The 26468-nt window shown below is 39.7% G+C and overlaps 1 protein-coding gene across 1 annotated transcript; it reads left to right on the top strand.

Moving 5' to 3' along the window:
• Positions 1–1285: 1285 nt before the first annotated feature.
• Positions 1286–25899, top strand: SLFN12 (schlafen family member 12). Its single transcript, XM_079905171.1, has 4 exons — positions 1286–1589; positions 6049–7130; positions 8026–8148; positions 24557–25899. The coding sequence occupies exons 2-4, from the start codon at positions 6074–6076 to the stop codon at positions 25135–25137; spliced, it is 1761 nt and encodes a 586-aa protein (XP_079761297.1). The 5' UTR covers positions 1286–1589; positions 6049–6073; the 3' UTR covers positions 25138–25899.
• Positions 25900–26468: the final 569 nt, after the last annotated feature.

Below are 26468 nucleotides of genomic sequence, written 5' to 3'. Positions count from 1 at the left end.
TAATTAAGTATAGGATATATTATGTCCATGTATCAGAAATTGTAATCTCATAAAGATGTCATTGTCTCCAAACTGATCTACAGATATTTGCAGCACATACAAGCAAAAAAAAAAAAAAAAAAAAAAGTAAGAACTATAATGATCGGAAAAATAAATAAATAAGCGTCTGAAAATATCAAACGTTGCAAAGTCCTTAGAAAATGAGAAAAAGAGCCCCAAGAAGAATACACATAATATTGTTCCAGTTACTATAGATGCATAACAAGTTATTCCAAAACTCAGTCGCATAAAATAACCATACTTGGGGACTTCCCCGGCGGTCCAGTGGTTAAGACTCCGCATCTCCACTGCAGAGGGAGCCAACTGGATCCCCAGTCGGGGAACTAAGATACCACAGGGCGCGCTGAGCGGCCAAAAGTTAAAAAAAAAAAAAAAGATTAAAAAAATATATAACCATACTCACGGATCCTGTGAGCCCAGAATACGGACAGGGGACAGGGGGAAGTCTTGTCTCTGTTCCATTCATTTTCAACTGGCTTGAAGGTTGCGGTTGGAATCCTCTGAAGGTTCTGTCACTCACAGGTCTGCGGTTGACGGTAGAAGACTTCAGCAGCTCAGGGTTCCTTAGGCATCCCTCCCTCCTTCTCTCCCCCTCCCGCCTTCTCTTTCTCTCTGTTTTAAAACAAGGTTTCTGTGCGTTTCAATGTCTGTGGGTTCTGAAGACAGGTTTTAGACCTGATGAGCTGCAGAAATATCCATTACCATAATTACCATAAAAAAGGGGCCCCAAGAAAAGGAAAGTGTCAGGAAAGCTTTATGTCCTGAGAGAAGCCATTGGAGCCAGCTCTGGACTCATTATCCCTGATGGCCCCAAGGTGCTCCTTATACCACGAGGGGTTGTGTGTCCGAATCTGCCTCCCGCGGAGCAGACCGCTCTTCTCCCCTTTCGTCCTTTCGGTGCACTAACAGCTCTCGCCCGGTCCCTAGAGGCTACTGCGCTTTTAGTCCACGGGACAGTAGTACGGCTCAAGGAATGAGAGTAGAGCTGGAAGGTCCCGAGTAGGATCACCCCGCCAGAAGCCCTGATCCTTCTTCAGTTTTGAGGGGGCAAAAAAAACGCCAGTGACGCGAAAGCTCAGGGGAGCTCACAGCGCGCGGGGGTACTTCCTGAAAAGTTGATTGGCTGCCGCTCTAAAGGGCGGTAAGGGCCGTCCGCCTCTCGGGAAGCCAGTGCGCCAAAGGACCCGGACCTGGGTCCGCTTAGGTGGTGTAGAGCGCGCGGACGGGGACCGGAAGACGGGCTTCGCCCACTTCTTTCTTTCTTTGTTTTCTTTAAATGCGCTTCGTTCTTTTGGTCTTACCGTGCAGTATATAGAAAATACAGATAACCAAATACGAAAGGAGAAATCTCCCGCCACCACTCTGAGACAGTGCTTAAAGTCCAGTCGCTTCTCCCGGAAAGTTTCGGGGGCGGAGCGGCGTCACCATTGGCTGAATGCTCCGCCTTAACTCGAGTGCACCAGCTCTCCTCGCAAACTGGGTATTCTAGCTCCCCCAAGAATCCTGCGAATCCCGAGCAGCGCTCCTGGGTAAGTTTGTCCCCTCTCCGTTGCCAAATATCGGAACCTCAGCTTCTTATCCCTTTTAAATCTAGTCTGCTGGCTCTTTGACGAGGTGGGGTGCAGCCAACACAGCCCCGTCCACCCCGCTCCCGGGGAGACCCTCGGCTGTTATCTTCGATCTGGAAGTCTTGGCTCTGTGATGCCTGTCTCAGTAGCAGCATCTACCAAAAAACTACACAGACTGTTAAGGACTTGCGATCAGGACACTTGGGAACTTGAGGTCAGGGCAGTACGTCATCCCATGCGTGAGCTGGGAAGCGTCTTAAAGAGCCTGGGGAGAGGAAGTTGGGGTTTGGCATGGACTAGGAAGGGAGGAAGGGCAGGGTGCTGGAGGGACAGGTCAGGCAAGTGCAGCTCCTTGGGGGTGCCCTGCACGCCTGGGGTCCTTAAATAAGGGAAGTTAGGGAACAGGTTCTGCTGGTAAAAATGTGGCTGACCAGACACTGATGAACTGTCTTCTAAATCCAGAAGGAGAAACCAGGCACTGTTAGTGTCCTGCCGAAGTTTATAACCTAAAGGGGGCGGGGGTGGGGGGGAGATAAGAACCACGCCTTTCTAAACTAAATATACAGTGTTAAAGGAGGAGGGCAAAGAATGAACTATGGTTTTTATTCCTCAGAAGGTAGTTCCTGTCACTCCTGTCCTACCTTTCTGTGCAGTTCCCACGAACCTGCAGTCTGGCATAACTAAGGAGATGTGAATGCCTTCCCCTTTCCCATTAAAAAGAGCTAACAGCACAGACTAAATCCCCAATCCAGGTCAGAAAGAATTTTCCCCACAGTCAAAAGTATAAAAGATTTCGGTTTGGGCTTCCCTGGTGGCGCAGTGGTTGAGAGTCCACCTGCCGATGCAGGGAACACGGGTTCGTGCCCTGGTCCGGGAAGATCCCACATGCCGCGGAGCGGCTAGGTTCGTGAGCCATGGCCGCTGAGCCTGCGCCTGTGCTCCGCAACGGTAGAGGCCACAACAATGAGAGACCCGCATACTGCAACAAAAAGAAAAAAAAGAAAAAAGATCTCAAATCAACGGCCTAATTTTATACCTTAAACTAGAAAAAGAAGAACAAACAAAACTCAGTGTTAGCAAAAGGAAGGAGATAATAAAGATTAGAGCAGAAGAAATGAAATACAGAATAGAAAAACAGTAGAAAAAAAACAATGAAACTGAGGTTTTTTCTTTAAAGCTTTTAAAATTTTTTATTTTATTTTATTTATTTGTGGCTGTGTTGGGTCTTTGTTGCTGTGCGTGGGCTTTCTTTAGTTGTGGCGAGCAGGGGCTACTCTTCGTTGCGGTGTGCAGGCATCTCATTGTGTGGAACACGGCCTCTAGTCATGCGGACTTCAGTAGTTGTGGCTTGCGGGCTCAGTCGTTGTGGCTCGCGGGCTCTAGAGCGCAGGCTCAGTTGTTGTGGCACACGGGCTTAGTTGCTCCGTGGCATGTGGGATCTTCCCGGACCAGGGCTCAAACTTGTGTCCCCTGAATTGGCAGATGGATTCTTAACCAATGCGCCACCAGGGAAGCCCAAACTGAGTTTTTTTAATCAACAAAATTGACAAACCTTTATATTGATGAAGAAAAAAAAACCCTCAACTAAAATAAAAAATGAACATTAATACCAATTTTACAGAAATAAAAGGGATTATAAGAGAATACTATGAACAATTGTACACTAGCAAATTGGATAACCTAGAGGAAATGGACAAATTCCTAGAAACATACCTACCAAGAGTGAATTAGGAAGAAATGGAAAATCTGAATCAACCTATAACTAGTAAGAGAATTGAATCAGTAATCAAAAACCCAGTAATCAAAAAAGAAAATCCCTGGACCAGATAGCTTCACTGGTGAATTCTACCTGGGCAAATAATTTTTTGTGGGGCTTCTGTCAATAAAAATAATTTAAGTTAACTAAAATCAGAACATTAGCACCATTCTGGCAATCCAGTCTCAATCCTGCGAAAGAAATAATTTCAGCCAGTGAGGTGATCCACTTACCAGGTGTCTTAGTTTGTTCATGCTGCTATAACAAAATATCATAGACTGGGTGGTTTATAAACAACAGAAGTTTATTTCTTACAGTTATGGAAGCTGGGAAGTCCAGATTAAGGTGCAGCAGATTTGGTGTCTGGTGAGGACCACTTCTTGTTTCATAGATGACTGTCTTTTCTCTGTCCTCACATGTCCTCTGACCCCTGTCGTGGGGTCAGGCAGCTCTCTGGGGAATCTTTTATAAGGATACTTATCCTATTTGTGAGGGTTCCACCGTTGTGACCTAATCACATCCCAAAGGCCCTATCTCCAAACACCATCACACTGGGGATTAGGTTTCAACATGTTAATTTTGGGGACACATAAACATTCAATTTATAGCACGAGGCTATTCTCCAGAACCAGGATTCAGCCATGAGGTCCCAGGACAACACGTTGGTATGAGTCCCGGGGCTCCTTGGGTAAAGGGCCATTGAGCACTGAAAAGAGAAGAAATGGGGACCTGGACCCATAGAGTGTTGTCCAGGCTTGGGCACCTTTCCAGGATGACACTGCTGGCCCTGGCTGGTGCGTGGGCTTTCTCTAGTGGGCCCAGGCACTGGAAGGGCTCAGAAAATTTCATGGAAGACATTCCAGAGCAGGAAGAGTGCTCTGCACCCACCGAGGTTCAGAGTCCATGGCAGGAACGAGGCCCCAGGCCTTTCCTCCTGGTGTCCTAAATGATTAGGAGCCCCCACCAGATTTCACGTAGTTTGAAAACAACCACTCTAAACACTTCAGTACTCTGTTTCTAAAGATTTCTCTAGATCTATGGTAAGATTAGGGCCCAGCATGAATAAAAAGTTCTGTGGGAGCTCTGAGAAGAGGATAGACATGGGACTTCTAGGAAGGATGAGAGTTTTCAGGAGACAAAAGTGGGAGAGGGCAAAGGCACAGAGGCCCCAAGTTTCACGGGGGGTGGTGACTACTCTGGGGCATTTGGAGTGGTGACATTTACTGAACACTTAGTCTAGGCCCTGTAATTTGCTAAGTGTTCTGTGGAATATATTGTTGCTTTTTTTCCTCTATATGGAATGGTCCATGATCAACAAAGGAATTCTCTTGGTTTAACCCCAACTGTCCAAATCATCTGGAGCCCCAAATTTACTGTTGTTGTCTTAGTCAGCTCTGGCTGCTATTGTAAAAATATCATAGACTGGCTGGCTTATAACAGAAACTTATTTCTCACAGTTCTGGAGGCTGGGCAGTCCAAGATCAAGGTGCCAGTGTGGTCAGGTTCTAATGAGGGTCCTCTCCTGGTTGTAGACTTTTCATTGTATCTTCACATGGTAGAGAGCAGAGAAGGGAGGCAACCTCTCTTGAGGTTCTTACAAGGGCATTAATCCTACTCATGAGTGCTCGGCCCTTATGACCTCATCTGATCCTAATTACCCCCCAAAGGCCCCACTTCCTCATACCATCAGGTGGTAGGGGAGGGTTTCAACATATGAATTTTGAAGGGACACAAACATTCAGTCCATACAGCTGTTTACATATGATCAGAAGTTTATAGAGACTGAGGTGTATCCACAGCCTACAGCTGAGTCTCTGCAGGATACTGATCCAGCAGTGGACAAGAGTATTCTGACCTTTGTATCCTTTCCAAGTGTAGTGATCACTACCTGTGATGAACTCTTCTCTCAGCTGTCTCTAGGCCATCTATAACAAAGCTGTAATCCCAGCAGACCTTAAAGGGACAGGGTTAATGAATTTGGGATACTTATACCTAAAGCAGATGTTTTTGTATATAAGAATTTTACCTCATTGAAAATATGTGGATATCTGATAGAAAAAGGGTATAGTGACTTGGCCCAACTTGCTTAAGATCAATGGCCAAAATTTATGAATCTAACTCATCCTTGCAAGAAGGAAAAATTATTAAAATGGCATATTGCTAGATGTCTTTAGACTCCCAAGGGATTCCCCAATAAAAGAAAATAATTAAGATAAAGTTGAAATTATTTAAAAAATAAAAGTATATGTAATATATAAAACTAAAATTTGGTTCACTGAGATCAGAAACATAGATAGGCTCCCCTCAGGGGCTTATTTAAGAAAAGAAGAGAGAAGCAAGTTATATAATATTAGGGATTAGAAAAGTGATATAAACACAGATAAAAATTAGATTAAAACAATTAGAAGAGGATCATATAAAACTATGGCAAAAATTTGGAAAATTTTACAGGAGTAGAAATTACTATCGTCTTATCATCATTATCATTATCATCAGTTCAGAATATGTCCCCAAAACCTATTTTATATCTGTATCCTTATCATGGCATCCAGTGGAATATAGGATAAAACAAAATAAAGAATTTTGTTGGGTTTGCCTCACAATACACAATTTGCTATCTCTTTTGCTCAGGTCCTATTTTAAATGGCTCTGTCTGTTTTACAGAAAAGAATTTCTGCTTGGAAGTTGAATGGCTTCGAGGGAAATGACCGTCCGTGTTGTTTTGGACACTGACTATGCTGAGCTGGTTCTAGATGTGGGAAAAGTCACTTTCGGGGAGAAGAATAGAAAAAAAATGAAAGATTGTCAATTGAGAAAAAAGCAGAATGAAAACGTCTCACAATCTGTGGTTGCTTTGCTGAATTCTGGAGGGGGCGTGTGCAGGGCTGAAATTGAGAATGAAAACTATAGTTATGAAAGAGATGGAATAGGATTAGATTTGGAAAATTCTTTTTCCAATATTGTTTCGTTTGTTTCTAAATACTTAGACTTTATGCAGCGAGGTAAATATTTTCTGATTTTTGTCAAATCGTGGAGCTCAGAAACCTCTGGGTTGAGGATTGCCACCTTGAGCTCCAATTTGTACAAAAGAGATATAACCTCTGTAAAAGTCATGAATGCTACCGCTGCACTGGAATTCCTCAAAGACAGGCTAGAAGCTGGAGAGGGATTTTCTTTAATACCTAAATCATCTCCAAAGAGGTACCGTTTTGATGTACAAGAAGAAAGTAGCATGAAGGCCTTGGCTGCTGACTTTTTTAATAGGATGCAACTCAGGTACAGAGAAAAACTCACCTTTACTGAATCCACACATGTTGAAATGAAAGACTACTCAACAGAAAAGTTGTTACAACGCATTAAAGATATTCTCCCTCAATATGTTTCTGCATTTTCAAATACTCATGGGGGATATTTGTTTATTGGTTTAAGTGAAAAAAATCAAGAAGTAACTGGCTTTAAAGCAGAGAAGAGTGACCTTGACAAGATAGAAAAAGAAATAGAACAATGCATTAGCAAGTTTCCTGTCTATCACTTCTGTATAGAGAAGAAGAAGATAAATTATTCATGCAAATTCCTTGAAGTATATGATGAAGGAAGTCTTTGTGGATATGTCTGTGCGCTCAAAATAGAGCTATTCTGTTGTGCAGTATTTGCCAAAAAGCCAGATTCCTGGCATGTGAAAGATAATCAAGTGATGCAGCTGACCGTGGAGGAATGGTGCCAATTAATGCTGGATCCTGAACCAAGTGAGGAAGGGGGATTAGAAATAAGGGTATATTTGGCTGGGATGGCAAAGCTTTTTTTTTCTCTTGGATTTGGAGCAACATCAATAGTCCTCAAATTTCAACACCTAATTTACTAATCTCTGGTGGTTACAATCGTAGTTCACTATCTCTACCCACTTAGAAAGCACATTACCTCCTCTCTGTAGCACTGCCTGGTATAAAGATCCAATTAACCCTGCTTTTCTTCCTTGTCACTTCTACTCACTTTCAAGGAGAGCCTGTGAATTCCTTCTCCCTTTCCCTTCTGAGCTTGGTTTCAGTAACTGACCACTTCTCTCTCTCAGGAACACTTGCCTCTTTTATTTACTTGCTCCTTCATCTTTCTTTACACCTTTGCATTTATTTCCCTTAGAACCTCTTCCCTCTTCCTCTCCTGTCTCTCCCGTTTGTGAATCAACGTGTAACCCTAAATTGGACTGATAAGAAAAGGATAGTGTTGGTATTTCATCTGATTTTTGGAAAAGAAAAGCCTCCAATGAAATTAGACCAGCACTAGCAACTTAAAAATCTCTGAAAGTGCAAGCTTCTTCCTTAGAATCTGCACAAAATTCAGCTCTCCACTAGCCATCATGTCTTCTAATTTTAATTGCTTTAAAAATGAACCCAATTATATGGTAACGTATTCAATTACTATTAATGCAGTTTCCTATTAGTATTCAATATAGTGTGTTTCAACAGCCTCAAGGAATAAATTTATAACTTATGTTTGACTTGGGAATCTAAGCACAATATCTAACAATATTTCTATTGGAAAAATGGGGTCATTTCTAAGCAAACTTTTGATATACTAAGCATTTTGTTGATATACTAAGCATTTAGTTGTGACAAATTGAGAAAGTGATTTTTGTTTTTTAAGATTTTTCCAGGTCATTTGAAGAGATGAAACTTCAACAAAGTATGTTATCACCTATACCCCTTGATTGGTCTCTGTATAAATATAAGAATTTGGAAAGTCAGGAGCAGAGATATCACCTTACAGGTAATTTAATTCTGGTTTCTTTGGACTTGGTGTGAGTATTTTCAAATCTTCTCTTCACATCAGCTCTATCTTGAAACTTATCATCAAAGTATATTCTGGCATTCAGGGGAATGCTTTGGTGTTTTTATCATTGAATATGTCAAAATCTAATTTTTCAGATTTTGATTAGACTTTTCTTGGTGTAATAGGAACTCCTTTAATTGGAAGCAAGAGAACCCCAACTCAATTTAGTTTAAACAAAAAAGGAAGTACATCATGTTGCTGGGAAATCTAGATTGAGACCCAGCTTCATACATTCAGTTACTGAAGAAAGGCCACCATTACTCAGAATCTCTGATTTATCTGTTTTCGTTACTACTGTTTCTGGACAACATGTCGTTTTCTGCCATATAAACAGCGTTACCTTGAATATTCTTGTTCAGTCTTCTGGTGCATATTTTCAAGAGTTTCTTCTGGGTCCACACCTAGGAGTAGAATTGCTAGGTCAGGAAGTATGTGAATATTCAAGCAATAAGATAATGCCAGATTGTTTTCCGAAGTAAATGAGTCACTTTACTCCCAACAACAATATGTTACAAATGCCACATCTTCTCCAGTTGTCAAACTTCTCTTCATCTTTCTTCTCACCCTCCTTCTTCCCACTCAAATAGGTGTAAAATAGTATTTCTCTGCGTCTACATTTCCCTGGTTATTAATTTGGTTGAGCATATCTTCATATACTTACTGGCCATATGTATTTTATTACCTATGAAAGGCCTATTCTGTCTTTTGCCCATTTTTCTATTAGGCTTTTGTCTTTTTCTTGCTGATGTGTAGGAGATTCTAGAATCCAAATGCTCTTTTGGTCATAAGTATTACAGATTACAGAGATCTTCTCCAAGTTTGTGGCTTTTGTTTTCTCTTTTCTTAAGGCATATTATGATAATTAGTAGTTTGATATTTTAATTTTCTGGTTTAATGCTCTTTGTGCCTTGTGTAAGAGATCATTCTCTACCTTAAGGTTAGAAAGATATCTCCCTTCATTTTCTTCTAAAAGTTTTAGGGTTTTGCACTTTACATTTAACATTTAAATCCTTGATCCATCTCAGTGGTGATGTAAGAGTACTATTTCATTTTGTTCCATGTGGATGGCCACATTACCCAGCTCCAATTACTGAATAGTTCCCACTTTCACCCACTGATCTGCCATGCCACCTCCAGCATATTACTAAGTATAAGTATAGCCATATTTCTAGAATCCCTATTATGTTCTCTTGGTCAATTTGTCTGTCCCTACATCCACTATACTGTCCTAATATTATAATATCCTATTAAGTACTTGGCAGGGTAAGCCACCTTGCTTTTATTCTTTTTCTTTGACAGTGTCTTGGTGATTTTAAATCATTTAATATATTATACAAATTTTAGAATCTGCTTAAGTGCCACAAAAAACCCTTTAAGGATTTTGATTGCAGTTACATTGACTAGGTAGATTTGTGACATATTTACATCAATTGTTTTGTACAGTTGAACATAGGCAATCTCTCCGTTTGTTTATATCTTCTTTAATGTCTTTAAAGTTTTATAAGTTTCTGTGTACAAGTTTTGTAGTTTTTTGTTACATTTATTACTAGTTTTTTAAAAAATTTTTATTTTATTTATTTTATTTTTGGCTGTGTTGGGTCTTCGTTGCTGCATGTAGGCTTTCTCTAGTTGCAGCAAGTGGGGGCTACTATTTGTCACAGTACGTGGGCTTCTCATTATGGTGGCTTCTCTTGTTGCACAGCATGGGTTCTAGGCACGCGGGCTTCAGTAGTTGTGGCATGCAGGCTCAGTAGCTGTGGCTTGCAGGCTCTAGAGCGCAGGTTCAGTAGTTGTGGCACACGGGCTTAGTTGCCCTGTGGCATGTGGGATCTTCCTGGACCAGGGCTCAAACCCATGTCCCCTGCACTGGCAGGCAGATTCTTAATCACTGTGCCACCAGGGAAGCCCTATTACTAGGCTTTTAAAAAGTTTTTGTTGTTGTAATTGTAATTGATGTCTTTCTTTTTTTTTTCTTTTTTTTTTTGGCTGCACTGTGCAGCTTGCGGGATCTTTGTTCCCTGACCTGGGATTTAACCTGCGCCCTCGGCAGTGAATGTGTAGAGTCCTACCCACTGGACCGCCAGAGAATTCCTGATGTTTTTCTTTAAAAGTTACATTTTCTTATTGTTTGTTGCTGGTGTGTAGAAATGCAATCAATTTTAAATATTGGGTTCATGCTACCTTGTTAAAATTTATTTTGAATAATTTGTCCATAGATTCTTTTTATGTTCTTTATAATTATACTGATTATGTTTTCCTAACCCTTTTTTTTTTTTTTTTTTTTTTTTGCGGTACGCGGGCCTCTCACTGTTGTGGCCTCTCCCGTTGCAGAGCACAGGCTTCGGACGCGCAGGCTCAGCGGCCATGGCTCACGGGCCCAGCCGCTCCGCGGCATGTGGGATCTTCCCGGACCAGGGCACGAACCGGTCCTCGGAAGAATGCTGCAAACTCAAAAATCTCTCCAGTTGCAATTGTATTTCAAGAGTAGACTGCTCGGACTCCCCTGGTGGTGCAGTAGTTGAGAGTCCACCTGCCGATGCAGGGGACACGGGTTCGTGTCCTGGTCCGCAAAGATTCCACGTGCCGCGGAGCGGCTGGGCCCGTGAGCCATGGCCACTGAACCTGCGCGTCCGGAGCCTGTGCTCCGCAGCGGGAGGGGCCGCAGCAGTGAGAGGCCTGCGTACCACAAAAAAAGAAAAAAAGGAAGAGGAGACTGCTCTTCTGTTTATATCTCCTGCTTTGGTTACTTTTCAGTGCCTTCAAATACTTAATTTTTAATATTTTGTCCAGATTTTACACTTTGCATCAGTGAGAGGGTTAGTCTGACTAAGCTACTCTACCATTGCTTAGAGACAAAAACCTCTCATCTGTTTTTTTTTTTTTTGCCTTTTTTTGGATTATTTTATTTTATTTTCCTGTTCTTCTCTCAGCCTTTAATACATATTATTCTATTATTCCTTTACATGGTTTGCCTAGAAATTACAGTGTACATCTTTATTTTGCTAGTTTTACTTCTTCCCAAGTTTTTAGCTTTATATGAATCCTTTTATTGTTTTAAAACTGTCAATAATACTTCTTATTTGCCCAACATTTACTCTTTCCAGGAAAATGTATTAATTCCTGAAGTTTAATGCTTTCATTTGGGATAATTCTCCTTTAAGAAGAAGAACTCTGTTTGATGTTATTTGTGGTGTAGATCTTCTGACAATAAGCTATCTCTTCCTCTCTCTTTCCCCCCACCCATTTGAAAATGTTTTATTTTTGCCTTTTGTTGGATATTTGTGGTACATGTTGAATTCTAGGTTTGCAAACCTTTTCTTTCAGGACTTTAAGATGTCATTCCAATGTCTTCTGGCTTATAGACTTTCTGTAGAAGAATGAATCATAAGTCTTATTGTTGCTTCCTTATAGATTATGTGTCTTTTTTCCTCTGACTGCTTTAAAGATTTTTCTGCTGTAGGATGTCTTTCCATTTATCTGTGCCTTCTTTAATTTCCTTCATCAGTGTTTTAGAGTTTTCAGTGTACAAGTCTTTCACTTCTTCAGTTGTTTATTCATAAGTATCTTATTCTTTTTGTTACTATTGTAGATTGGATTGTTGTCTTAATTTCCTTTATGGATAGTTTATTGTTAGTGTATAGAAATGCTACAGATTTTTGTACATTGACTTTGTATCCTGCAATTTTACTGAATTTTCTTATTAGTTTTAACAGTTTTTGTTGTTGTTGAATCTTTAGGGTTTTCTACATCTATGATCATGTCATCTGCAAACAGAGATCATTTACCTTCTTACTTTCTGATTTGGTTGCTTTTATTTCTATTTCTTGTCTAATTACTTTGGCTAGGACTTCCAGTAGTGTTGAATAGAAGTGGTGAGATGGGCTTCTCTGGTGGCGCAGTGGTTGAGAGTTCGCCTGCCGATGCAGGGGACACAGGTTTGTGCCCCGGTCCGCGAAGATCCCACATGCCGTGGAGCGGCTGGGCCGGTGAGCCATGGCTGCTGAGCCTACGCGTCTGGAGCCTGTGCTCCACAGTGGGAGAGGCCACAACAGTGAGAGGCCCGCGTACCGCAAAAAAAAAAAAAAAAGAAGTAGTGAGAGTGGGCATTCTTGCCTTGTACTGGATCTTAGAGGAAAAGCTTTCAGTTTTTCTGCATTGGTTATGATGTTGGCTGTGGCTTTTCATATCTGGCCTTTGTTGTGTTGAGATAAATTCCTTCTATACCTATTTTGTTGAGAGTTTTTATAGAATGGATGTTGAATTTTGTTAAATTATTTTTCTGCCTCTGTTTGAAATGATTATGTGGTTTTTATCTTTCACTCTGTTGATGTGGTATATCACATTGATTTGTAAATGCTGAACCATCCTTCCATCCCTGGGATAATCCTACTTGGTCATGGTGTATAGTCTTTTTAGTCTGCTTTCAAATTTGATTTACTAGTATTTTATTGGAGACTTTTTTTTTTTTTTTTTTTTTTTTTGCGGTACGCAGGCCTCTCACTGCTGTGGCCTCCCCTGCCACAGAGCACAGGCTCCGGACGCGCAGGCCCAGCGGCCGTGGCCCACGGGCCCAGCCGCTCCGCGGCACGCGGGATCCTCCCGGACCGGGGCACGAACCCGCATCCCCTGCATTGGCAGGCAGACTCCCAACCACTGCGCCACCAAGGAAGCCCTATTGCAGACTTTTGCATCTATGTTAATTCGGGTTATTGGCCTGTAGTTTTCTTTTCTTCTCTTGTGGTATCTTTGTTTGGCTTTAGTATCAGGGTGATGCTGGCCTCATAAAATGAGTTTGGAGGTGTTCCCTCTTTTATTTTTTAGAAGAGATTAAGAAGGATTGGAATTAATTCTTTGAATGTTTGGTAGAATTCACCTATGAAGCTATCTGGACTTGGGCTTTTCTTCATAGGGAGGCTTCAATCCTTCATTCTCTTTAATTGTTATTGGTCTGTTTAGATTTTCTATTTCTTTTTGATTCAGTCTTGGTAAGTTGTATGTTTCTTGAAATTTATCTGTTTCTTCTAGATTATCCAGTTTGTTGGCATATAATTATTCATAAGCGTCCCTTTTGGTCCTTTTTATATGTTAAGCACCCATTGTAATGTTTTCTTTATCATTTCTGGTTTTATTTATTTGAGATTTCTCTCTCTTTTTTGCTTAGTTTGTCTGGCTAAAGTTTGTCATTTTCGTTTATCTTTTTTTAAGAAACCAACTCTTAATTTTGTTGATTTTTTCTGTTATTTTTCTATTCTCTACTTGATTTAATTATGCTCTAATCTTTATGATTTCCTTCCTTCTGATAATATGGAGCTTACTTTGTTGTTGTTTTTCAGTTCTTTGAGGTGTAAGGTTATGTTGTTTGTTATATTTTTATTTTATAATGTAGGCCTTTATCACTATAAACTTACCTATTAATACTGCTTTTGTTACAACCCATAATTTTTGGTATATTGTATTTTCATTTGTCCTGAGATATTTTTGAAATTCCCTTTGGATTTCTGCCTTGACCTAATGGCTATTCAACAGTGTGCTGTTTAGTTTCCAAGTATTTGTGAAATTCTCATTTTATTGTTGTTATTGATCTCTAGTTTCCTTTTATTTTGGTCAGAACAATACTTGGTATGGTTTCAATCTTCCTAAATTTGTTATGACTTGTTTGTGACCTAACGTGATCTGTCTCAGAGAATGTCCCATGTGCACTTGAGAAGAATGTGTGTTCTGCTGGAGGGTGGAAAGTTCTGTATATGTCTAAGTTCATTTGATCTTTAGTTCAAGTCTGTTATTTTCTTATTTGGATGTTCTAACCATTATTGAGAGTGAAAATAGTGAAGTCTTATACTAATATTTTATTGCTGCCAACTTCTCCATTCAGATTTTTCAGTATTTGCTTTATATATTTATGTGCTGTGATGTTGGGTGCATATATATTTACAGTTGTTACATCTCACTGTTGAATTGACCCTTTTATCATTGTGTTTTGACTTCTTTGTCTCCAAAGACTACTTTTTTTAAAAAAATTATTTTATTTTATTTATTTATTTTTTTGGCCTCACTGCACGGCATGTGGGATCTTAGTTCCCTGATCAGGGATCCAACCCACGTCCCCTGCATTGGAAACTCAGAGTCTTAACCACTGGACCGCCAGGGAGGTCCCACTAAAGACTATTTTAGACTTTAATTCTACTTTTTCTGATATAAGTATTGCCATTCCTGCTTTCTTTTAGTTACCATTTCTCTGGAGTATCGTTTTCCATCTCTTCATTTTCAACATATATGCATCCTTGAATCTAAAGTGAGTTCTTTTAGACAGCATATAATTGGATCTTGGTTTTTAATGCATACAACCACTCTAAATTTTTTGATTGGAAACATTAAACCATTTTCATTTAAAGTAATTATTAGTAGGGAAGGATTTATTATTGTCATTTTCTTAACTGTTTTCTGTTTGTTCTTTTGTCCCTTTTTTCTCTCTTGCTGTCATCTTTGTGCTTCATTAGGGTTTTGTGGGGAGGGTTGTTTGTTTTATTTTTTGTATTGTTAGGCTTGACTCCTTCCTCTTTTTGTGGTGTAACTTCTATAGGTATTTTCTTTGCAATTACCATAGGGCTCACACAAAATATCTTATAGCTGTAAGAGTCTACTTTAAGCTGATAACAACTTAATTTCACTTGCATATAAAAACTATACTTTTACCTCGTCTCCCTCCACATTATATGCTATTAATGTCACAGTTTATATCTCTTTATATTGTGTATCTAATAACATAAGTTAATTATAGTTATTTTTAATACTTTAGTCATTTAAAATTTTTAACATCTTTATTGGAGTATAATTGCTTTACAATGTTGTGTTACTTTCTGCTGTATAACAAAGTGAATCAGCTATATGTATACGTATATCCTCATATCCCCTCCCTCTTGCGTCTCCCTGCTACCCTCCCTATCCCACCCCTCTAGGTGGTCACAAAGCACCGAGCTGATCTCCTTGTGCTATGAGGCTGCTTCCCACTAGCTATCTATTTTACATTTGGTATTGTATATATGTCAATGCCACTCTCTCACTTCATCCCAGCTTACCCTTCCCCCTCCCTGTGTCCTCAAGTCCATTCTCTGCGTCTGCGTCTTTATTCCTGTCCTGCCCCTAGGTTCTTCAGAACCATTTTTGTTTTTTAGATTCCATATATATGTGTTAGCATATGGTATTTGTTATTCTTTTTCTGACTTACTTCACTCTGTGTGACAGACTCTAGGTCCATCCACCTCACTGCAAATAACTCAATTTCGTTTCTTTTTATGGCGAGGAATATTCCATTGTATACGTGTGCCACATCTTCTTTATCCATTCATCTGTCAATGGACACTTAGGTTGCTTTCATGTCCTTTCTATTGTAGATAGAGCTGCAATGAATATTGTGGTACATGACTCTTTTTGAATTACGGTTTTCTCAGGGTATATGGCCAGTAGTGGGATTGCTAGGTCATATGGTAGTTCTGTTTTTTACTTTTCTAACGAACCTCCATACTGTTCTCCATAGTGGCTGTATCAATTTACATTCTCACCAACAGTGCAAGAGGGTTCCCTTTTCTCCACACCCTCTCCAGCATTTATCATTTATAGATTTTTTGATGATGGCCGTTCTGACCGGTGTGAGATGATACCTCACTGTAGTTTTGACTTGCATTTCTCTAATGATTAGTGATGTTGAGCATCTTTTCATGTGTTTGTTGGCAATCTGCATATCTCTGGAGAAATGTCTATTTAGGTCTTCTGCCTATTTTTGGATTGGGTTGTTTGTTTTTTTGATATTGAGCTGCCTGTATATTTTGGAGATTAATCCTTTGTCAGTTGCTTTGTTTGCAAATATTTTCCCCCATTCTGAGGGTTGTCTTTTCGCCTTGTTTATGATTTCCTTTGCAGTGCAAAAGCTTTTAAGTTTCATTAGGTCCCATTTGTTTATTTTTGTTTTTATTTCCATTTCTCTAGGAGGTAAGTCAAAAAGGATATTGCTGTGATTTATGTCATAGAGTGTTCCGCCTACGTTTCCTCTAAGAGTTTTATAGTGTCTGGCCTTACATCTAGGTCTTTAATCCATTTTGAGTTGATATTTTTTCATGGTGTTAGGGAGTGTTATAATTTCATTCTTTTACATGTAGCTTTCCAGTTTTCCAAGCACCACTTATTGAAGAGGCTGTCTTTTCTCCCTTGTATATTCTTGACTCCTTTATCAAAGATAAGGTGACCATATGTGTGTGGGTTTATCTCTGGGCTTTCTATCCTATTCCATTGATCTATATTTCTGTTTTTGTACCAGTACCATACTGTCTTGATTACTGTAGCTTTGTAGTATAGTCTGAAGTCAGGGAGCCTGATTCCTCCAGCTCCATTTTTCTTTCTCAAGATGGCTCTGACTATTCGGGGTCTTTTGTGTTTCCATACAAATTGTGAATTTTTTTGTTCTAGTTTTGTGAAAAATGCCATTGGTAGTTTGATAGGGATTGCATTGAATCTGTAGATTGCTTTGGGTAGTATAGTCATTTTCACAATATTGATTCTTCCAATCCAAGAACATGGTATATCTCTCCATCTGTTTGTATCATCTTTAATTTCTTTCATCAGTGTATTATAGTTTTCTGCATACAGGTCTTTTGTCTCCTTAGGTAGGTTTATTCCTAGGCATTTGATTCTTTTTGTTGCAATGGTAAATGGGAGTGTTTCCTTAATTTCTCTTTCAGATTTTTCATCATTAGTGTATAGGAATGCAAGAGATTTCTGTGCATTAATTTTGTCTCCTGCTACTTTACCAAATTCATTGATTAGCTCTAGTAGTTTTCTGGTAGCATCTTTAGGATTCTCTATGTATAGTATCATGTCATCTGCAAACAGTGACAGTTTTACTTCTTCTTTTTTGATTTGGATTCCTTTTATTTCTTTTTATTCTCTCATTGCTGTGGCTAAAACTTCCAAAACTAGTCAGCAACCTTGTCTTGTGCCTGATCTTAGTGGAAACGGTTTCAGTTTTTCACCATTGAGAACAATGTTGACTGTGGGTTTGTCATATATGACCTTTATTATGTTGAAGTAGGTTCCCTCTATGCCTACTTTCTGGAGGGTTTTTATCATAAATGGGTGTTGAATTTTGTCAAGAGCTTTTTCTGCATCTATTGAGATTATCGTATGGTTTTTCTCCTTCAATTTGTTAATATGTTGTATTACATTGATTGATTTGCATATATTGAAGAATCCTTGCATTCCTGGGATAAACCCCACTTGATCATTGCTGTATGATCCTTTCAGTGTCCTGTTGTATTCTGTTTGCTAGTATGTTGTTGAGGATTTTTGTATCTATATTCATCAGTGATATTGGCCTGTAGTTTTCTTTTTCTTTTTTTTTTTTTTCTTGTGGTACGCAGGCCCCTCACTGTTGTGGCCTCTCCAGTTGCGGAACACAGGCTCCAGACGCACAGGCTCCAGACGCACAGGCTCAGCGGCCATGGCTCACGGGCCCAGCCGCTCCACGGCACATGGGATCTTCCCGGACCGGGGCACGAACCCGTGTCCCCTGCATCGGCAGGCGGACTCTCAACCACTGCTCCACCAGGGAAGCCCTGTAGTTTTCTTTTTTTGTGACATCTTTGTCTGGTTTTGGTATCCTGGTGATGGCAGCCTCATAGAATGAGTTTGGGTGTGTTCCTCACTCTGCTATATTTTGGAAGAGTTTGAGAAGGATAGGTGTTAGCTCTTCTCTAAATGTTTGATAGAATTCGCCTGTGAAGCCATCTGGTCCTGGGCTTTTGTTTGTTGGAAGATTTTTAATCACAGTTTCAATTTCAGTGCTTGTGCTTGGTCTGTTTATATTTTCTATTTCTTCCTGGTTCAGTCTTGAAAGGTTGTGCTTTTCTAAGAATCGGTCCATTTCTTCCAGGTTGTCCATTTCATGGGCATATAGTTGCTTGTAGTAATCTCTCATGATCCTTTGTATTCTGCACTGTCAGTCGTTACTTCTCCTTTTTCATTTCTAATTCTGTTGATCTGAGTCTTCTCCCTTTTTTTCTTGATGAGTCTGGCTACTGGTTTATCAATGTTGTTTATCTTCTCAAAGAACCAGCTTTTAGTTTTATTGATCTTTGTTATCGTTTCCTTCATCTCTTTTTCATTTATTTCTGATTTGATCTTTATGATTTCTATCCTTCTGCTAACTTTGGGATTTTTTTTGTTCTTCTTTCTCTAATTACTTTAGGTGTAAGGTTAAGTTGTTTATTTGAGATTTTTCTTGTTTCTTGAGGTAGGATTGTATTGCTATTAAACTTCCCTCTTAGAACTGCTTTTGCTGCATCCCATAGGTTTTGGGTCATCATGTTTCATTGTCATTTGTTTCTAGGTATTTTTGATTTCCTCTTTGATTTCTTCATTGATCTCTTGGTTATTTAGTAGTGTATTGTTTAGCCTCCATGTGTTTGTATTTTTTACAGTTTTTTTCCCTGTAATTGATATCTAGTCTCATAGCATTGTGGCTGGAAAAGGTACTTGATACGATTTCAATTTTCTTAAATTTACCAAGGCTTGATTTGTGACCCAAGATATGATCTATCCTGGAGAATGTTCCATGAGCACTTGAGAAGAAAGTGTATTTTGTTGTTTTTGGATGGAATGTTCTATAAATATCAATTAAGTTCATATTGTTTAATGTGTCATTTAAAACTTCTGTTTCCTTATTTATTTTCATTTTGGATTATCTGTCCATTGGTGAAAGTGGGGTGTTAAAGTCCCCTACTATGATTGTGTTACTGTCAATTTCCCCTTTTATGGCTGTTAGCACTTGCCTTATGTATTGAGGTGCTTCTATGTTGGGTGCATAAATATTTACAATTGTTATATCTTCTTCTTGGATTGATCCCTTGATCGTTATGTGGTGTCCTTCTTTGTCTCTTGTAATAGTCTTTATTTTAAAGTCTATTTTGTCTGATATGAGAATTGCTACTCCAGCTTTCTTTTGATTTCCATTTGCATGGAATATCTTTTTCCATCCCCTCACTTTCCGTCTGTATGTGTCCCTAGGTCTGAAGTGGGTCTCTTGTAGACAGCATATATATGGGTCCTGTTTTTGTATCCATTCAGTCAGTCTGTGTCTTTTGGTTGGATCATTTAATCCATTTACATTTAAGGTAATTATCGATATGTATGTTCCTATCACCATTTTCTTAACTGTTTTGGGTTTGTTTTTGTAGGTCTTTTCCTTTTCTTGTGTTTCCCGCTTAGAGAAGTTCCTTTAGCATTTGTTGTAAAGCTGGTTTGGTGGTGCTGAATTCTCTTAGTTTTTGCTTGTCTGTAAAGGTTTTAATTTCTCCATCAAATCTGAATGAGATCCTTGCTGGGTAGAGTAATCTTGGTTGTAGGGCTTCCCTGGTGGTGCAGTGATTAAGAATCCGCCTGCCAATGCAGGGGACACGGGTTTGAGCCCTGGTGCAGGAAGATCCCACATGCCACAGAGCAACGAAGCCCATGCACCACAACTACTGAGCCTGCGCTCTAGAGCCCGTGAGCCACAACTGTTGAGCCCAAGTGCTGCAACTACTGAAGCCTCACACCTAGAGCCTGTGCTCCACGAGAGAAGCCACTGCAATGAGAAGCCTGAGTACCACAATGAAGACTAGCCCCCACTAGCCGCAATTAGAGAAAGCCCGCACTCAGCAATGAAGCCCCAATGCAGCCAAAAATAAATAAATAAATAAATAAGTAAGTAAATATTTTTTAACAATCTTGGTTGTAGGTTTTTCCCTTTCATCACTTGAAATATGTCCTGTCACTCCCTTCTGGCTTGCACAGTTTCTGCTGAAAGATCTGCTGTTAACCTTATGGGGATTCCCTTGTATGTTGTTTGTTGCTTTTCCCTTGCTGCCTTTAATACTCTTTCTTTGTATTTAATTTTTGATAGTTTGATTAATATGTGTCTTGGAGTGTTTCTCCTTGGATTTATCCTGTATGGGACTCTCTGGGCTTCCTGAATGTGACTATTTCCTTTCCCATATTAAGGAAGTTTTCAACTATAATCTGTTCAAATATTTTCTCAGTCCCTTTCTTTTTCTCTTCTTCTTCTGGGACACCTATAAGTCAAATGTTGGTGCATTTAATGTTGTCCCAGAGGTCTCTGAGGCTGTCTTCATTTCTTTTCATTCTTTCTTCTTTATTCTCTACAGTAGTTATTTCCACTATTTTATTTTCCAGGTCACTTATCCATTCTTCTGCCTCAGTTATTCTGCTATTGATTCCTTCTAGAGAATTTTTAATTTCATTTATTGTGTTGTTCATCATTGTTTGTTTGCTCTTTAGTTCTTTTAGGTCCTTGTTAAACGTTTCTTGTATTTTCTCCATTCTATTTCCAAGATTTTGGATCATCTTTACTATCATTCCTCTGAATTCTTTTTCAGGTAGACTGCCTATTTCCTCTTCATTTGTTTGGTCTGGTGGGTTTTTACTTTCCTCCTTCATCTGCTGTGTATTTCTTTGTCTTCTTATTTTGCTTAACTACTGTGTTTGAGGTCTCCTTTTTGCAGGCTGCAGGTTCATAGTTCCCATTGTTTTTGGTGTCTGCCCCCAGTGGGTAAGGTTAGTTCAGTGGGTTGTGTTGGCTTCCTGGTGGAGGGGACTGGGGCCTGTATTCTGGTGGATGAGGCTGAATCTTGTCTTTCTGGTGGGCAGGACCACGTCTGGTGGTGTGTTTTGGGGTGTCCATGAACTTATTATGATTTTAGGCAGCCTCTCTGCTAATGGGTGGGGTTGTGTTTCTGTCTTGCTAGTTGTTTGGCATGGGGTGTCCAGCACTGGAGCTTGCTGGTCGTTAAGTGGAGCTGGGTCTTAGCATTGAGATGGAGATCTCTGGGAGAGCTCTCACTGATTGATATTACGTGGAGCCGGGAGGTCTTTGGTGGTCCAATGTCCTGAACTCGGCTCTCCCACCTCAGAGGCTCAGGCCTGACACCTGGCCGGAGCACCAAGACCCTGCCAGCCACATCGCTCCAAAGGGACATATGACGGGTCCAAGATTCCTGAACCAAGGTATCTCAGGGTCTAGGAGAGAGAGGCAGAGAGATGAGGAACAATCCTGGCTCTGTGTGGAAGGGACTCCATCCCAGAAGCCCCAGAGGAAGGAACTGCCTCTAGTTAGCTTGTCACTGTATACACAATGCCTGGCACACTGTGCTTGGTAAGAATTCGGTGAATGAATGAACGAATCTCATTTAACATTTATACTAAATTAAAAGTCATTTATCCACTACTGTTATAATAATATGGTTTTCTGTTTTTGTCTCTATATTTACCTTTACCAATGACTTTTATGCTTTCATGTTGCTGTTTAACATCTTTTATTTTCAACTTGAAGAACTCTTTTTAGCATTTCTTATAAAGTAGGTCTAATAGTGATGAATTCTCTTAGCTTTTGTTTGTTTTAGAAAGTCTTTATCTCCCCCTCACTTCTGAAGGACAGGTTTGCGGTGTATATATTCTTGGTTGGAAGTTTTCTTCTGTCAGAACTTTGAATATATCATCCCACTCTCTTCTGGCATTCAATGTTTCTTAAGAAAAAGCCACTGATAGTCTTATTGGGGGTTCTCTTTTATGTTACAAGTTGCTTTTCTCTTACTGCTTTCAAAGTTATCCTTTTTATCTTTAACTTTTGACAATTTGATTATAATGTGTCTAAATGTAAGTATCTTCTGATTCAGCTTACTTGGTATGTTTTGGACTTCCTAGATCTGGATGTTCATTTTGAGGTTTGAAGAGGTTTCGGCCATTACTTCTTGGCATAAGCTTTCTGCACCTTTTTCTTTTTTCCTTCTGGAACTTCCATAATGCATACATTGGTTTACTTTATGGTGTGCCATCAGTTTTCACTCTTTTTCATTCTTTTTTCTTTTTTCTCTTTTTACTGGATGATTTCCAGTGACCTGTCTTCCAGTTTATTGGTCTTTTCTTCTGCTTGATCTAGTCTGTTGTTGAACCCTTCTATTGAATTTTTCAGTTAACTTGTTGTATTCTTCAGTTCTATGATTTCTTTTTGGTACTTTTTAGTATTTTCTATCTCTGTTGAAAACCTCCCTTTGTTCACACATTGCTTTCGTGACCTAAGAAAACATCATTAAGGCCATTATTTTGAATTCTCTTTTGGGTAAATCATGTAGCTCCACTTCATTAAGAAAAGATTTCTAGAGATTAATCTTGTCCTTTAATTTTGAACATATTCCCCTGTTTCTTCTTTTTTCTTGACTCTGTGTTGGTTTCTGCACATTATATAAAACAGCCACTTCTTCCAGTTTTCACAGACTGACCTCATGTAGGAGATGAACTCACTAATCAGTTCAGCCAGAGATTCTGGGTACCTCTCAAAGCTTTGTGCTCATTTTAGATGCTGTCTTTGTTCTTAGTGTTCCCCAGAAGACTATCGTAAGCCAAGTCCCATCAGTGCCCTGATTCAGGCAAGATAGAAGCCAGTGCCTCAAGTTGCAGCCAGAAAAGTTGAAGCACTAGATGTGTGTCCCAATTCCTCCTCTCTTAGGGAGAAGTTGAGAGATGGAGTTTATCACCCACTTGCTCTTGACAAATACCTGCTTACTAGTTCAGACTGTGTGCTCCTTCAAACTGTTGCTTTGCTCTCTGTTGCCCTCCAGAACCTAGTGAATGCCAGGACCTGTCAGCTCTCAGAGAAGGATGGGTTAGAAGTCAGTCCCTCTGGTAGCAACTGGAATGTTTTGGGAGCTAGATGTGCATTCCAACTCCTTTTAGGGAGAATCGGAGACTTGGCTTTATAACTGGAGTGGGTCAGGGGAAGAGTAACAGGAGGTATCCACATGCCCATTCAAACTCCAAGGGACTAATGATTGCTTTCTCCATCAGCTCCCTGGACAGACTCTCAGACAGCAGGTACGAAAGTTAGGGCACTAGATGTGCCCTAACTCTTCTCTTCTTCCAGAGAGAAGCTGGGAACTGACTTTATTGTCTGCTTGCTCTCTACTGAGCCAAAAGGAAGAACCACTGGAAGTGCTCTGGGCCCAGGAGACTAGTGAATGCTGGGCTTCATCAGCTCTCAGAGATAGGCAAGTTAGAAGCCAGTCTCTTGGGTAGCAGCCATAATTGATGGGGTACTAGATGTGTGGTCCAAACCTTTTGCTCCTTAGGGCGAAGCTAGGATTTGAGGGTACCCTCCTGACTGTATGGTGCTGTGCTAGGGGTGAAGTTTATGGCAAGGCTGTGTCTCAACTTTTCCTACCCATTTCAATGTGGTTATTTTCTCAGTCACCCAATGTGCAGGAGTCTCTCAACTAGTTTCTAGATTTTTCTCAGAGGGAATTGATCCACATGTAGCTGTTTGTTTGTTGCATCCACAGGTGGAGGGAGAGTCTGGAGCCTCCTGTTCTGTCCTCTTGGTCTTTAAGTCCCTTTTTGATAAATTCTAATACCTGAATCACTTGTCAGTCTTTTTCTCGTATCTATTTTTTCTCTTGGTTTTTTTTTTGGTAGTTTGTCCTGATTTTTATCATATCTCTGAATTTTCTTATTATACCATGGATGGCAAATTATAGAGGCTTTGGAAGGTGTTACATTCCTCCAAAGAGGATTATACTTTGTTTTGTCAGGTAGATAGAGTACCAGTGATAACCCTGATTTTTTTTTGAAGATTGGTTTTATGCTTTTCTAGGGATAATATCTTTAAAATTTGCCTTTACTATTAGGTCATGGCTCTTCTTGAATCTCAGCTTAAAGTCTGGGGTGTTTACCCCAGGCCCTCCACTTTGAAGGGACTTGAATTCCAGTCTAAGTCCGCCATCACCATGAGGTTGATGAAATTCAGGTTCAGCTCTTTAGCCTCCCAGTTGATACTTTCTTCTGGGTTTCCAGCATCTCACCCTGTATTTGCCAGTGAATTGAAAAAAAATTGTATGTAGATTTTGGCTGCTTCTCTGCAGTTTCATCCTCTCTGAGATTTTCCCACTCAAATTCCAGATCCTCTGGTAGCCGTGAATTCCAACCTCTTTTAATTCAGCCTAGTAAAACTGATGTTTTTGCTTGGGCTCTATTCACCCATGACATGATATGGAAAATATCCTTAGACAAAAAGCTGGGATGATTGTGGCAGTACTTCCTGTGCTTCCTCTCCATCAAAGATTGTAACCCTTTAAGTCCTGCTTGTAATGGTTGCTCTCCAATTCTTTAAATTTCTGTTTTATATATTTTATACAACTTTTATAGTTGTTTTTGGTGGGAGGGTTGGTCTGGTACAAGCTACTTTGCCATGGTTGGAATTGGAAGCTTCCAGTGTTTAAAATTTTATTATAATTATTTTCATATCTAGTGCCATCAGAAAAGGTGACATATGTTCCAGAAATCCTCTATGAGAAACTGTTCTCACAACCCAAAGGACTTGCACAGTTAATACATAATGAAATAGGCTCCGTTCGTCAAGGTACATTGATCTTTTCTAAGAGCTGGTCTTTGGATCTGGGCTTGCAAGAGAACCAGAAAGTCATCTGTGATGCACTTCTAATTGCCCAGGACCGTCCACCAGTCTTATACACCTTCCTCAGGGAACCGTATAAGGAATTAAAAGGTTATTCTATACAAACTGCCTTAACTTTAAAGAAGAAACTGGTAAAAATTGGTGGTTACAGTGGGAAAGTGTGTGTCATGACAAAGATCTATTGGAGTGAAGAATCTTCTACATTGACTGAAGGCAATATAAAACTTCTTCATGACTCAAGCTCATCTGCAATTTACCCTAAGTCCTACACTCTTATAACCACTCAAACAATGAGTGACTTGAAGAAGGCCCTTTTTATAGTCTTGAAGAGGCTCAGACCTTTGAATGACCAATTTGACTCTGAGATTTCTCAACACCTCTCAGATAATCAGTATGGATTACTTTCAGAGGAATGAAAAAAGGATGTTTAAATATTGTCTAAGGCTCACCTGAACCATGGAAAGTAGACCAAGCTACAAAGATGTTTTTCATTATATAGTCAATGGTGTTCTCAAATTCTGGAAAATATGCCTCTGAAAAGCTTTGCAAGGAAGACAACATGATGGGACCTTGGAAAATCAAATTTAGTCTTCATTTATTTCTTCCTAAATGGTCTTCATAGGTGTTGCTTAAGAGTTATTAAGAAAATAAATTTGTTAATTATGCTGTGCACAGTTTGTTATTTACTCCATGCATAGTTTATGGATAAATTGCCTTCCACTTTTAAGTTGGGAAAAATGGCAATACTTTTATTTTTAATAACAACAACAACGGAAATTCCCAGGATATACCCAGAAAACCTTTATAACTTAGAAAAGATTATGATTGATGACATTCAGAGTATTTATAATGGAAATGAAGAAGAGGCAAAATTTATTACCCATCCTGCAAAATTCTCTGCATTTTCTTGGATGACTTTTACACTATTCACTTGGAGGAGTTAGGGCTTGTTGAATTGCTCAGCTGGTACCCTTAAGAACTCAGCAGAATCGTCATTTTAACATTCGGAATTGAAGGTGATACAGAGTTTTCCAGACAGGCAAAAGATAAAGGAGTTCATCACCACTAGACTGGTGGTACAAGAAATGTGAAAGGGTCTTGTTTAAGCTGAAATGAAAGGGTGCTAATTAGTACAGATGGTCTCTGTCTTAAGATGGTTCGACTTAGGGTTTTTTGACTTTATGGTGGTGCAAAAGCGATTCGCATTCAGTAGAAACCATACTTCAAATTTTGAATTTTGATCTTTTCCTAAGCTAGTCACATGCGATATGATATTCTCTTATGATGCTGGGCAGTGGCAGTGAGCCACAACTCCCCATCAGCCATGCGATCATGAGGGTTAAACAACCGATACTCTATAGTATATTGTGTTGCTTCCTGCTTCTGATGAGAAGAACAAGAAGGCAATTACTCTTGAGTTGAAACTCAAGATAATTGCCCTGCATGAAAGTAGAAAGCCAGTAATGGCCATCACATGTGAGTTAGGACTTTTGCAATCGATGATCTCGACCATCTTAAAGGATAAGCGAATCAGTGATGCAATGAAATTGCCAGCATCAGTTACATCCACTGTCTTCATGAAGAAATTAGCTGGGCTAATTGATGATATGAAAAAATTTATCGACACTAGAGTGGAATACCAGATACAGAAGTGCATACCACTTAGCCTACTGAGGATCTAGGCTAAGGCAATAAGTTTTTTCCATACACTGAAAAAGCATGCTGGGACTTCCCTGGTGGCGCAGTG

Source organism: Stenella coeruleoalba, assembly GCF_951394435.1.
Source record: "Stenella coeruleoalba genome assembly, chromosome: 19".
NCBI lineage: Eukaryota > Metazoa > Chordata > Mammalia > Artiodactyla > Delphinidae > Stenella > Stenella coeruleoalba.
Note: the sequence above shows the minus strand (reverse complement) of the source record. Positions and strands in the feature narration are given on the sequence as shown.